Raw genomic sequence first — 13,476 nt, 5'->3', positions numbered from 1 at the left:
TCCTAAGAATTGACATGAACAACTTGTACTTTTTCTATCTATTTTACATCCATCATAATCTGCATCAGTGTATGCCATTAGATCAAAAATATTTGATTTTGCATAAAATAGTTCTAGATTTGCAGTTCCTTTTAGGTATCTCAAGATTCTTTTAACTGCTTTTAAATGAGATTCTTTGGGATTGGATTGGAACCTAGCACATAAGCACACACTAAACATAATATCAGGTCTACTGGCTGTTAGATATAATAAAGAGCCAATCATGCTTCTATAAAGCTTGTTGTCCACAGCCTTGCCTAACTCATCTTTATCTAGACTTTGAGAACTAGTCATAGGTGTAGCCATAGGTTTACAATCTTGAACATCAAACCTCTTGAGAAGATCTCTTATGTACTTTTGTTGAGAAATATATATACCTTCTTCTTGTTGTTTTATTTGTAATCCTAGAAAGTACTTAAGTTCACCCATCATAGTCATCTCAAATTCTCCTTGCATAAGATTTACAAATTGATCACATAGAGATTTATTTGTAGATCCAAAGATGATGTCATCTACATATATTTGAACTAATAAGATGTCCTTATCATGGCTTCTTATAAATAGGGTTGTATCTATTTGGCCTCTTTTAAATCCTTTTTCTAAGAGAAACTTACTAAGTCTCTCATACCATGCTCTAGGAGCTTGTTTTAAACCATATAAAGCTTTAGACAATTTGAACACATGATCTTCATACTTGTGATTTTCAAAACCAGGGGGTTGTTCTACATAGACTTCTTCATTAATATATCCATTTAAGAAAGCACTCTTAACATCCATTTGATATAGCTTGAAGTTTTTGTAACAAGCAAATGCTAACAACATTCTTATGGCTTCTAATCTAGCAACAGGGGCATAGGTTTCATCATAGTCAATACCTTCTTCTTGGCTATAACCTTGAGCCACTAGCCTTACTTTGTTTCTTGTTACAATTCCATTTTCATCCATCTTATTTCTAAATACCCATTTTGTGCCTATAATAGGATAATCTTTTGGTCTTGGCACTAATTTCCAAACTCCATTTCTTTCAAATTGATTTAATTCTTCTTGCATGGCTATAATCCAATTTTCATCTTCAAGAGCTTCTTTGATATTTTTGGGTTCAACTTGAGATAGGAAGGCAGCAAATTGGCATTCATTTCTAATGGAAGATCTAGGTTTTCACCATCTTCTCTAGGTTTTGGAACCCCAATGCTTATGTCATCAACTATTACTTGAATTGTTTCTTCTACTACCAAGGTTCTTTTGTTGAATACCCTATAACCTTTACTTTGAGATGAATATCCTAAAAATATACCTTCATCACTTTTAGCATCAAACTTACCTAGTGATTCTTTTCCATTATTGAGAATATAGCAAGTACTACCAAAGACATGGAAATGACTTATGTTAGGCTTTCTTCCTTTAAATAATTCATATGGAGTCTTTTTCAATAATGGTCTCATTGAAACTCTATTAAGGATATGGCAGGCAGTATGCGCAGCTTCTGCCCAAAAGTATTTAGGAAGATTTTTATCACAAAGCGTTGTTCTAGCCATTTCTTGTAAGGATCTATTCTTTCTTTCTACTACACCATTTTGTTGGGGAGTCCTAGCACAAGAGAAGTTATGATCTATTCCATTTTCTTCACAAAACAGTTTGAAAGATTCATTTTCAAATTCTCCTCCATGATCACTTCTTATTTTTGAAATACAAAAGCCTTTTTCTCTTTGAATTCTTTTACTAAATATTTCAAAAGACTTAAAGGTTTCATTTTTAGATGCAAGAAAGATTACCCATGTGAATCTAGAATAATCATCTACTATTACTAAAACATATTGCTTACCTCCTAAGCTTAGAGTTCTCATTGGACCAAACAAGTCTAAGTGAAGTAGTGTTAGAGGTCTAGATGTTGATACTTCATTTATTGGTTTGAATGAAATACTGATTTGCTTGCCTTTCATGCAAGTGCCACAAATGTGATCTCTTTCAAATTTAAGATTAGGCAATCCAATAACAAGATCATGTTTTACTAACTTGTTTATTAGGTTCATACTAGCATGCCCTAACCTACTATGCCACAACCAGGAATTTTGAGTTGAATTTGCAACTAAACAGTTCTCCATTTTTGGTGATTCTAGAAATGTGAGATAGATGTTTCCTATTCTATTTCCTTTTAATTTTATTTCTTTTGTCTTGGAGCATACAACTTTACAAGAATTAGCATCAAAACAAACTTCATAACTTAAATCACACAGTTGACTAATACTAATCAGATTATGTTTAAGACCATCAACAAGAAATACATTTTCTAATGTAATGTTTTCAAAAGAAATAGAGCCCATACCTATGATCTTACCTTGAGAGTTGTCACCATAGAAAACCTTACCTCCTTCCTTGAAAACGATGTTGTTGAGAAGATCTTGATCTCCTGTCATGTGCCTAGAGCACCCACTGTCAAGGAACCACTTGCTCCTTGAATCATTTGAAACCAATGCAGCCTACACAAGAAATCATTCACGTTGTTCCCTTTGGTACCCATATCATCTTGGGTCCATTCTTGTTAGAAGACACTATTTCTTTAGGAACCCAAATTTGTTTGAATTTTTGAGGAAAATTTCGTATGAAACATTTGTTAATCGAGTGACCATCTTTTCCACAGTAGTGACAGGTAATATCTCTTTTTGAAAACTTTGGTTCGAGAGATGATTTTCTTTGAAAAAAATTTTGGTTTGATGCTTTAACAAACACTGTTTTACTGGAGCTTGCTTGGAATGGATCAAATCTAATTCCTTGTTTATTTTCAAAATTTCTTTGAGCTCCAAGTATCATTTCTAATTTATTTTTACCTTCAACTAATTTTTCTAAAGATTCCTTCATGTCTTTGTTTTCTTTCAATAGATTTTCCTTTTCTGTACTTAAACTGTCTCTCTCATTTTCCAACATTCCTATTTTATTTTTCAGATCATTTACCTTATTTTCTAAAGAATTTAATTCTCTTTTTAAACCACTATTTTTCTCATTCATATGCTCACATTCACCTAGCAAATCATTGAATGCATCATGAAGTTCTTCAAATGTAAATTCAGAAATTGAATTTAGATGCTGAGAGCTTACCTCGCCTTCAATATTGGCCATAAAACAAATGTTGGCAATTTCTTCATCTTGTGATTCATCACTTGATAAGAGCTCTTCTTCACCCCATGCAGCTAGAGCCTTCTGTTGAGTTCTAACCTAGTCAAGAGGGGGGGTGAATTGACACCTTTTAAAAACTTTAATGCAAAACTTATGCACGTATATATATATATATGAGAAAACAAATTTAATATAAACCAAAATTGTAGTTGAGAGTACGGGAGCACTTAAATACTAGATGGATAATATGATATCTGCCAGCTGTGCTAGTATGTGCTTAGATCCAATATACTCTTCAAATTACAACTTGGTGAAAAACATGTGATTTGAATGCACACAATAACAAGACTTTAAATAAACCAAATGGAATATTGAATGAGTACAAAGAATGATCAATTAAAGCAAATCAGAATATAATAGCCAACAAGAATGTAGGCCTTAGGATTTGGCCACACAAAAACAAAAACAAACAAGTATAATCAAGCAAGAATAAGTAAAGAGTGAAGAGAAGAAGGACACAGCGATTTATAGTGGTTCGGCCCTTATGGCTTACATCCACTACCTAAGGATTCCCTTCCTTAGGATTTTCAATCAAATCCACTATATGAAATTTTTCTTACAACCACCAAAACCTTCACTTGGCTTCACCACCACCAAACTATTTCTGGAGTCTCACACTCACTAGTTTGGATTTTGTACGCTCTTCACAAGATACAAGAATAGTAGAGATTGAGGAATAGGGTTCTCTAAAAAATAATACAATGAAGTGTAGAGAACTCTCTTAGTTTTCTCTCAAGAAAATAGAGGAAAAGAAAGACTTGGAGAGAATGAGAATCTTGGCTAATGATGTAGAAAATGATAGGGCTTCCAAAAGTTGTTCCAAAGCCTTCAAGAGACCCTTTTATATAGTGCTAGAGAAGGCTTTCATTGATCAATCTCAGCCCTCCATGTGTCAAGTCTTCAAGCCAATCTCAGCCCTTCATTTGAATTCTTGATTTACCTTCTATAATCAGCTAACTTGATTGATCATCAAGATCTTTGACTTTTGTTGATCTCCAATCAGCCTTGAATGAGCAAATCAATTCCAATAATGCATGGTTGACTTTAAGGATTAAAATATCATCAAAATCCTTCATAAATCTTGCAAAATCGACCATAAATAAGAACTAATCAATTCCGACTTCTAGTTGAATCTTCAATCACCTTTGATTGTGCAATTGGCCCCTTAGCTTCCATAACAAGTATAGCTGAAATTTGAATTTAAACCTCCAAATGGTGTAAAATCCATCCAGATATTCTCAAATAATGAAGCAAATTTGTCCAACAATGAAGATATCAATTATAACTTCAAAAGCCCTTAATTGATCAAGTTTCCATACTAAAAAATGTTGACAACAAGAAGAGAATCAATTTGTGTAGCTAAATATATGCAAGATATCCTTAGAATATTCTCCCATAATGAAGATATCAATTAGCTATAATGAGGATATCAATTAGTCATAATGAGTAGGATAATTGATTCCATGATTTGAGTAGAGGATCCTTTTAATGAGATAGAATCAGCAATAAAGGAAAGTAATATCAATCAAGGTTTAACTTTCAAACCTTAATTTCCTCCATTAATGTTCAATAATAGGGTTGAATCTTTAACTTCTCCATTTGTAAAGAAGCTTCTAAGAACCTTTAAATTTACTCCATGATTCTCTTACCATATTTAGACCAACGAGAAGATGTAACCTTGATGAGTGTGCTTCACGTGGCTGCCATGTCATCAAAATGCCACATTAACAATGCCATGTCGCCAAGTTACATATATGGCAACTCCATATAGTGGACTACTCCAATCTCCTCAAAAACTTCCATATATATCTTTTGAACTTTCCATATATAAACAAGGATTCAATATATCTTCTAGACTTTCCATTCTAAGAAGAACTTTCCATTCATAGCTCAAATACTCAAATTTCTAGAAAGCTCTCTAAAAACTTGTTTCCATATATAATGAAATCTCTATATAAGTATAAGAAGTTTCCATATATAACCTGTGTCATGAAATCACTAAAGAATAGCTTTGTAAGCCTTATGAAGGCTTCATGCTTTGTTAGACAATAAAATATAAATTCACATTCACACATGCCAATCATCAATCATCAAAATCTACACTCAACACCTTCTTCTTTATTTTTCTTTCCTTGCGATCCATCTTTTTCAGTTAAGGGCAGTCACTTCTAATGTGACCTAACTTCTTACATTCAAAACATCGAAGCTCATTAGTTGGATTAGACTCTTTTTGATCTTTTTCTTTCTGAAATGTTCTCATTTGATTAAACCTACCTTTCTTCATAAATTTCCTAGCTAATAGAGCAAAATCATCATCTTCACTTTGAGAGTTTTTATCTTCATCCTTAATTTTAAATGCTACATTTTTGTTTTTCTTGGAATCATCAACTTCATTTCTTTTCATCATTATTTCATGTGTCATTAAAGAACCTAGCAAGTTGTCAAAAGGAAGTGTATCTAAGTCTTTTGCTTCTGTTATGGCAGTGACTTTAGATTCCCACGATCTGGGTAAACTTCTTAAAATTTTTCTAACTCTTTCTCCATTTGTAAATGTCTTACCTAAAGCCTCTAAAGTAGTAACAATGTTATTGAATCTGGTGTACATATCTTTTATGGATTCATCATCTTTCATAGAAAATAATTCATAATCATGGACCAAAAGATTGATTTTTGTTTCTTTTACCTGATTTGTTCCCTCATGTGTTACCTTTAATTTGTCCCAAATTTCCTTAGCTGTTTTGCACGTTGACACTCTGTTGAATTCCTCTGAGCTTAGTGCACAGATAAGAGTATTCATGGCTTTAACATTTATCTCCATATCTCTTCTTTCTTCTGGTGACCAGGTCTCAATTTTCTCCATGTCAGCTAACTTGATGTCCTTATAAACAGCTTGCATTAAGCTCGAGTCCTGCATCAAATAAATCTGCATTCTTGTCTTCTAGTAATTATAGTTAGTTCCATCAAAGAATGGGGGACGAGTGGTGCTTAGACCCTCAGATTGGGATGATGATGCAAAATGAGCCATATGATAAGATCTTTTTCCCTAGGTTGTTAAACCGAAAAAAAAACAAGGGAACTTGGCTCTGATACCAATCGATAGAATTGAACTAATATGACACACACCAAGAGAGGGGGTGAATTGGTATAATTAAAAAATTTATTTTGAGAAGCAAAGATACTTTCAAATGGTGAAGAGTAAATATGGAATTTATCAATGAACAATCAAAGTCAGTAGAAACAAAAATGCAAAGGTAAGCAAGAAAAGTATGGAAAACGGTGAAGACACGAATTTATAGTGGTTCAGCTTTCCAAGCTTAGTCCACTACCTTAGCTATCAACTAAGGATTTTTAAAACCAATCTTTACTCTCAAACCCCCTACTCAATACGAGTAGGTCCTCTAGTCCTTGACTAGGGAACTTACAACCTCCCAACTTAATGGGCCCTCTAGCTACCGCTAGAAAAAAAATACAGAGAATGAAAATAGAGATTCTAAGAGTACAACTCTTAGTTACAAATTCTCTCTTTAAATGAAGGATCGAGGCTTAGAAGTAATAGAATAGTAAAATATCAAAGCCTCTTAAATGAAAATACAGAGAGAAAAGTTAAAAGCTCGATGTAACAGTGAAGGCACGATCGTTCAAGATATTCAATGTATTTCAGCAGCCTTCAATGCGTCTTCAACCACCTATTTATAGTTGATGGTGGGCAAGTTGAATTTTTGGACCGTTGTGGGTGGTTGGGCGAGCATTTAATGCGCCAAAAACTAGCCGTTATAAGTTTCTGTGAAATACATAGTCGATAGAGAAAATAGGTTAGTCGACTATTTTTACAAATGAATCTAAGCATAGTCGACAGACAGAAAGTGATAGTCGACTATCTTTTAATACAAAAATCCCATAGTCGACAGATACAAGAGTATAGTCGACAGATGAGAAAATGTGAAGAAAATTTTGAATTTACAGAACAAAAATAGTCGACAGATGAAATGCCATAGTCGACTATCCTTACTTGATAGTCGACAGATTAAGAAATAGTCGACAGATGCCTCACATAGTCGACAGATCAAATCAGCATAGTCGACTATCCTTATACATAGTCGACTATCCTTAACAGCATAGTCGACTATTCTAAAGCATAGTCAACAGAAAGAAATATAGAGTCGACTATCCTTTTGAAAACATAAAAAACTTTAACAAAACCTCATTTAGATCTTTTTGAAAGCAAGTTGAGATTATCAAAAGTATATTTTGAAATAAATATCACTCAGCCAAACTCAATGATTCTTTTATAGGATTTCATATCTTGCTTCAAAATTCATGTATTAAAAGTTTGTTTTCTCATTCATATAATCCATACCTTTCTTCACAATTCACATATTAAAATTTATTTTCTCATTTGTATAATCCATGCCTTGCTTCATATTATAAAAGTTATTTTCTCATTTATGTAATCTATTTTGTAGAGATTGATTTTCATATAGTCATTAACAAAACCATTTTATTACTAAGAGTAAATTATCAGTTGCAGCCCAACATAGGCTACCATTTCATCATTCAATAGGACCTGCCTTTTCCTGAACATGGTTGGCTTTTCTTGATATTCAATGTTTGGCTTTTCCTGATACTCGTTACATGCTCTTCTTAATACCTATCATACTTTCATGTGTTCTTCTTATCATCCATCATATTGTCATATACTTCCGTGATCTTGGTCTTCCTTCTGGCCAACCCCGAGCTAATATTTAAGTTGAGCCGAAATTCCATCGGGCCAACCCCGAGCTAATTTCTAAAGTCTTTGCTCGAGCTTACATCCTCACCATACAATGCAACAAATAGGAAATGTAATGGCTTATGCAGCATCAACGTGATAACAAGGCCCCCATAAATCAAGCATCAGTCTATGCTACGCCCACATAAGAATTCACACATGCGCCATGCTCTAAATGCACATATTTGCCTAGGGTACCCAAATTGGCTCTTAGACCAACCGGGTCATGCAAGTGCTCACACATCCCATCACACACAAAGCATGTTTTCCCAAATGAATGCAACCCAGCCCCCTGTAGCACACACATCATGATATGCACAAACCAATGCGGGAATTTGAAATACCAGCTTTTCTGGCTGTCTAGCGCTTATCGTATCAACCGATGACTGGCGCCCATACATCCAACCATCAACTGCCACGACCCACGGTCAACAGTCAATGACTTTGTACCCCATACCCTTAGACACTCTTACTGACAACATCAAACTTATACACTTCCAACTTAACATTTATTAAACCACTCCCATGACATCACATGCACCCGTAACATAACCATTAATATACCATTCCTATTCTCATTCCTTCTAATTTTCATAAAACCATCTCATCAAACAAAATAGACTCTTAACATATTTCCATAATCTAAACTATATCATTTTCTAATAACCTAGCCCCAACGGGTTCGACATCATTCCCAAGGGAAGTGGGGCGATACAAAACCCCATGTCGGACGAACTGAATGCCTCCGAATCATCATTAGCTAAACTTCTTCCATTAACAATAAACACATTTAATAAAACATAAGTCATAGGGTGGCTGCCACACGGATTATAATTATGAATGCGTGGAACCGAGTCACGGTGAGGGAGGGTTTAAAATATCAAAAATAATGAAGACTCTCGCAGGAAATGAAGATCATGAGGAGAGGGTTAGGAGCTTGCCTAAAATCGGCTGCTTTCGGCCTCTCTTGTGCTCCCGTTGCGAAGTAAAATATTTCCTAGCAATTAACACAACCGGGACTTAAATTAATTAATTCTAACCGCGTAAAATTTATAATTTAATCATATAACACTTATACTAATTCTTATCCACGTAGCTGATCACTTTTCACATCGAAATAATCCCAAAATTCCTTTATTTTTCATATATTTTCCTTCTTTTTCTTTTATTTTTTTCTTTCTTTTCTTTCTTTTTCTTTTCTTTTCTTTCTTCTTCACCTCCCGCGCGCGCCTGCTCTTTTTCTTCTCCCTTCATTTCCTTATTTTTCCTTTTCTTTTCTTTCTTCTTCTTCTTCCCGCATCTTCTACCTTGCACACCAGCGCCCACCTGCCGTGGCCTCCTTCCACCAGTCGCCTCCGGCCAGTAGCACCGCTGGTCCGCCCCGCTATCGGCACCGCCTCCCATGGCCGCGCGCGTCACTGCTACCCACGTCGTCCCTCCCCGCTGCTGCCGCTTTGCTCGGTTGCCATGGCTGAGCTTCTCTCGGCCAGCTTCCATGGCCGCCACCTCCCTCTCTCTCTCTCTCTCTCTCCCTCTCAGTTGAGCTCTCTCTCTCAATCTCGATCTCTCCATTTCTCCATCACTTGGCCGCCCTCTCCCTTTCCCAATCTCTTGGCCCACTGTTCTCTCTCTCGCAAGCTCTCATTCTTTCTTTCCTCTGTTTTAATTTGAAGAAATGGCCACTGTAGATAGCTTGGCCTCCAACACGCACACACAACCACACAATTTAACATTTTAATTAATTTAATTTTAATTTAAATTAATTTGATTTATTCTTTTATTATTATTATGAATATATATATATGTATATGTGTATTTATATATTAATTCATTAATTTAAATTAAGTTAACATAATTTACACATTTATTATTATTAATAATATTATTTAATTAACTTAAATCCTCAAATTTTCATTACGGACTCCAAATACCAAAATTTAATAATTATTATCGTCTCCAATATTTCAGGATATTACAGTTTTTGTTCAACTTTAAGTGATAATTTTAAGTCTTAACAATAAATAAATATTTTTTCATTTAAAAAAAAAACAAAAATAAATAAACAGAATAATAATAGAGATGAAATTAAAAAAATAGAATATATAATTCCCGGAAGAGGTGGATTTATACGTGGAAAATGAAGAACCCAACTTCCCGTGCCCCGCCACGGCCACGAAATAGAAGGAAGGAATAAAGTGCATTTCAAAACGAATCGAGTTCAGGGAGATCGCAATCTCGATGGCAGCGAAGAACTCCCTGCCTCTACAGTACCAAAGAACAGATCTGATAGGTAATTTCTCACATCCTGAGGGGCAAATCTTACCAAATGCCGATCTCCTTTCCACGCCTCCACTCCCTGCGTGTGGTAGAACTCTGTATACTCCTCCACAACCTTCCTCGTTATCGACAGTTTGATTTGCTGCCTGAGATTGCTATCGTCCACGACGCACCCAGATTGCTTCAGGTACGCCTGCTCCAACGCTCTGTTGAATCTCCTCAAACATTCTTTTACTTCTTCCGCCGATATCCCTGCCGTTGGATCTCGCCTCAGCGATTCCATAACGGACCCCCACGCTAGCCCTTCATAGCTGGAGGCGAACTGCTTGACTTTGGCTTCTTGCTTTGAGATCCAATCGTCGCCGAGGAGGTACTTGATATTCGATTTGCGTACTTTGTCGACAACGTGTTGGAGATTGTTGGCTAAGAAGAGGTAAGCGAGGGAGACGTCTTTGTAATGGGCAGCTTTGCTGTCGAGTTTGCAGAGGAGGACGAGGATCAGCCACGCGAACCGGAGGGAGATAGCCTGTTTGGGAGATCCGTCGGAGTCGGAGGAGTCAAAATAAGACTCAGGTAAGGATGATTTCTCCGGCAGTGGAGAATAGGCGAGGATGTCCGGCAGAATGTTGCTGTAATCGCGGAGGAGAGACAGGTAATTCATGACTGCAACCGTTAGATGATGAACTCCACCACCGGGAACGGGCGACTTGGATTTGTCCTTCTGGATCGCCGATTCATAATCGGCTACAATTGTCCGAACAGATTCGCCGAGCTTGACCAGCGCGGTGATGGCTTGTGATAGTACGGCGGAGGTGGATTCGAATGAGAAGATGGACTCGATCTCGGGCCAGTTTTCCGAGATTGCGGTGTACATGTCGAGCATACGGGAAACCTTTTCCGGCGAGTTCTTCTTGTTTTTCACCGCAAGTTCAGGGAATCCAAACAAAATTTGAGCTCCTTCTTTCGTGATCTCAGCGAAACATGATTCTCTGATGGTGTCGGAGGCTGCGAAGACGTGATCACAGAGAATTCTCTCCCCATTGAATAGTGTCTTCACTGCGATCTTCACAGCACTCAACCAATTTTTCGTTTTCAACTCTATCAGCTCCCAATCCATCTTGTGAATCTTCGAATTGCTGACTCTCTCAACGCCGAGTCGATATATACCTTCATCAACAATCGATTTTCGTATAGTCTTATATATCTTCACGCATTCTTTTCCGTAACCAGTTGATATCATACTCTCGGCTATCAGTCTCAGATCGGCCATGACAGCGACCGAAACTTGCTCGACGTCCTTGACGGATTCTCCTGCGATACGAATCTCCTCCTCAGACTCATCGTCATCGTCATAATCCGACATGCTAGATCGTGTCGAGGTTAGCGAGGATCTTGCAGAAACTGATTCCGGATCCAAGTAAGCTCGATTCATGGATAGAATCTGATAGAACTCCTTCTGAAGTCGCTTCATGGCAATCTCCATCAGTTTCTGACTACGCACGAGTTTCTCTGATTGCGGATCTTCCTTATCTAGGAAATGCATTGCTTTATGTAATTCAGCAACGGAGTTGATGAAATCTCTGGCTTCTCCACGGTTCTCGTAGAAGAGGGAAGTAACTTTGGCGAAGGTCGAAGCTTCCGGGTTCCATTTCATGATCATCGTCTCCGCCGCTGCGATACTTCGCTCCATGGCTGCGTTAGAGAGCCTCCTTGAAGGAGAAGGGCTGAGTGAAACCGAAAACGATGATGGTGGCTTCGTGGAAAACCATAGGCTTCGCATTCCTTTTCTCGGCATATTTAGAAGCTCTCCAACAGATCAACTACTTAGCAACAGATCAGAGGTACCCGTTCTTCTGATCTTAATTTTGCTTATAAAATCTATATATATGCTGTTTATGCACTGTGAACTTGATCAGCCTCTATGTGAGTGTTTGTGTGAGCGTTTCTGCTTTGCGTTGGCTTGTTAATATAGGTTTAACATAGGGGGTGTTCTATGGGAATTTGTAGACAGATCGAGAGAGAGACAGAGAGTGGCAACGATAAGGGGGTGTTCTATGGGGATATATAGACAGATCGAGAGAGAGAGAGAGAGAGAGAGAGAGAGAGGAACTGGTGGTCGAGGCTTCGGTTAGTTGATGAATCACGCAGGTTGGACTTTTGGGGTCTCTATTTTGAGTTGACTTACGAACTTTTGTTGATTTCTATGTATGTTGTACGCGTGTATTTAATAAGTTCCTTGGCCGCCAAAAATGATAGACTTCCCAAATTTTGATACACCAATCGATTCAAAGCCAAACAAAAAGAAGGCTGAGCTCATTGATGACCCATCTGACATGAACCCAGTGTTGAGACAAAACTAATACAACGTCAGCATCCATCTCATACAACATCAACCTTCTAATAAGCCATGACGACAACCTTAAATAGTCCAACTGATGGTTCCATTCCATTCCACTCCACCCCATTGGGTTCTTTCCGTTCATCAGCCCGTCAATCTCTTAATTGACATGATCATATGATTTTTATTCATTATTATTATTAGAAATCATTAACACTCTGGTGATCAGATGAATCCCGGTACCCAACTTATAATGTAATGCTTTAATAAAATCTTAAAAACCAACAATATGTTCATTTTAGTTTATTATTTACCCAAGTTAATTAAATTCTTCTAATTCATTGATCAAACACCATGTCTTATTAATTCGAATTATTAAAGCTATTATCAAATATGGAGATAACAAACTCAGAAATAGGTTAAGGCCCATATTGAACCTTTTAACTGCACAAAACTATCAAAATGATGTTATTTTGGTATTTTCAAAATGTTTTCTATCTTAAAATGTCAAGAAACATAAGGGCCTGTTCTCTTTGGCGTTTTCAGCCCGTTTTGAGTTTTCAATTTTTCAAAACACTGAAAACACATTTACTTTGTTATTTTCAAAAACGCATTTTCGAAAACAATTAAAACATGGAAAACACTCCCACCCCCTCTCCACCCCCCCTCCCCATATTCTCGACAGAACTGCTCTATCTCCTCTTTGTTCTCTCTCTCTCTCTCGCAAGCATCAACGACCTCGCCATCTCCACTCTCCTTTCTGCTCTCTCTCTCGCAAGCATCAGCCATCGATCGCCTCGCCATCTCTGTCGTTGCCACTCTTCTCTTTGCTCTCCCTCTCGCAAGCATCGGCTGTCGATCGCCTCGCCATCGACGTCGCTGC

General features: G+C 37.0%; 1 protein-coding gene across 1 annotated transcript; it reads right to left on the bottom strand.

Moving 5' to 3' along the window:
* Window positions 1-9,940: 9,940 nt before the first annotated feature.
* Window positions 9,941-12,354, bottom strand: LOC127787832 (exocyst complex component EXO70H1-like). Its single transcript, XM_052315860.1, has one exon. It carries the CDS (start codon window positions 12,048-12,050, stop codon window positions 10,197-10,199), a length of 1,854 nt encoding a protein of 617 aa, XP_052171820.1. The 5' UTR covers window positions 12,051-12,354; the 3' UTR covers window positions 9,941-10,196.
* Window positions 12,355-13,476: the final 1,122 nt, after the last annotated feature.

Source organism: Diospyros lotus, chromosome 13 (genome assembly GCF_014633365.1).
Source record: "Diospyros lotus cultivar Yz01 chromosome 13, ASM1463336v1, whole genome shotgun sequence".
Classification (NCBI taxonomy): domain Eukaryota; kingdom Viridiplantae; phylum Streptophyta; class Magnoliopsida; order Ericales; family Ebenaceae; genus Diospyros; species Diospyros lotus.
Note: the sequence above shows the minus strand (reverse complement) of the source record. Positions and strands in the feature narration are given on the sequence as shown.

Bases quoted from the DNA above. Each gene is read 5' to 3' on its own strand.
- LOC127787832 (XM_052315860.1), bottom strand. From the start codon at position 12,050: ATGCCGAGAAAAGGAATGCGAAGCCTATGGTTTTCCACGAAGCCACCA.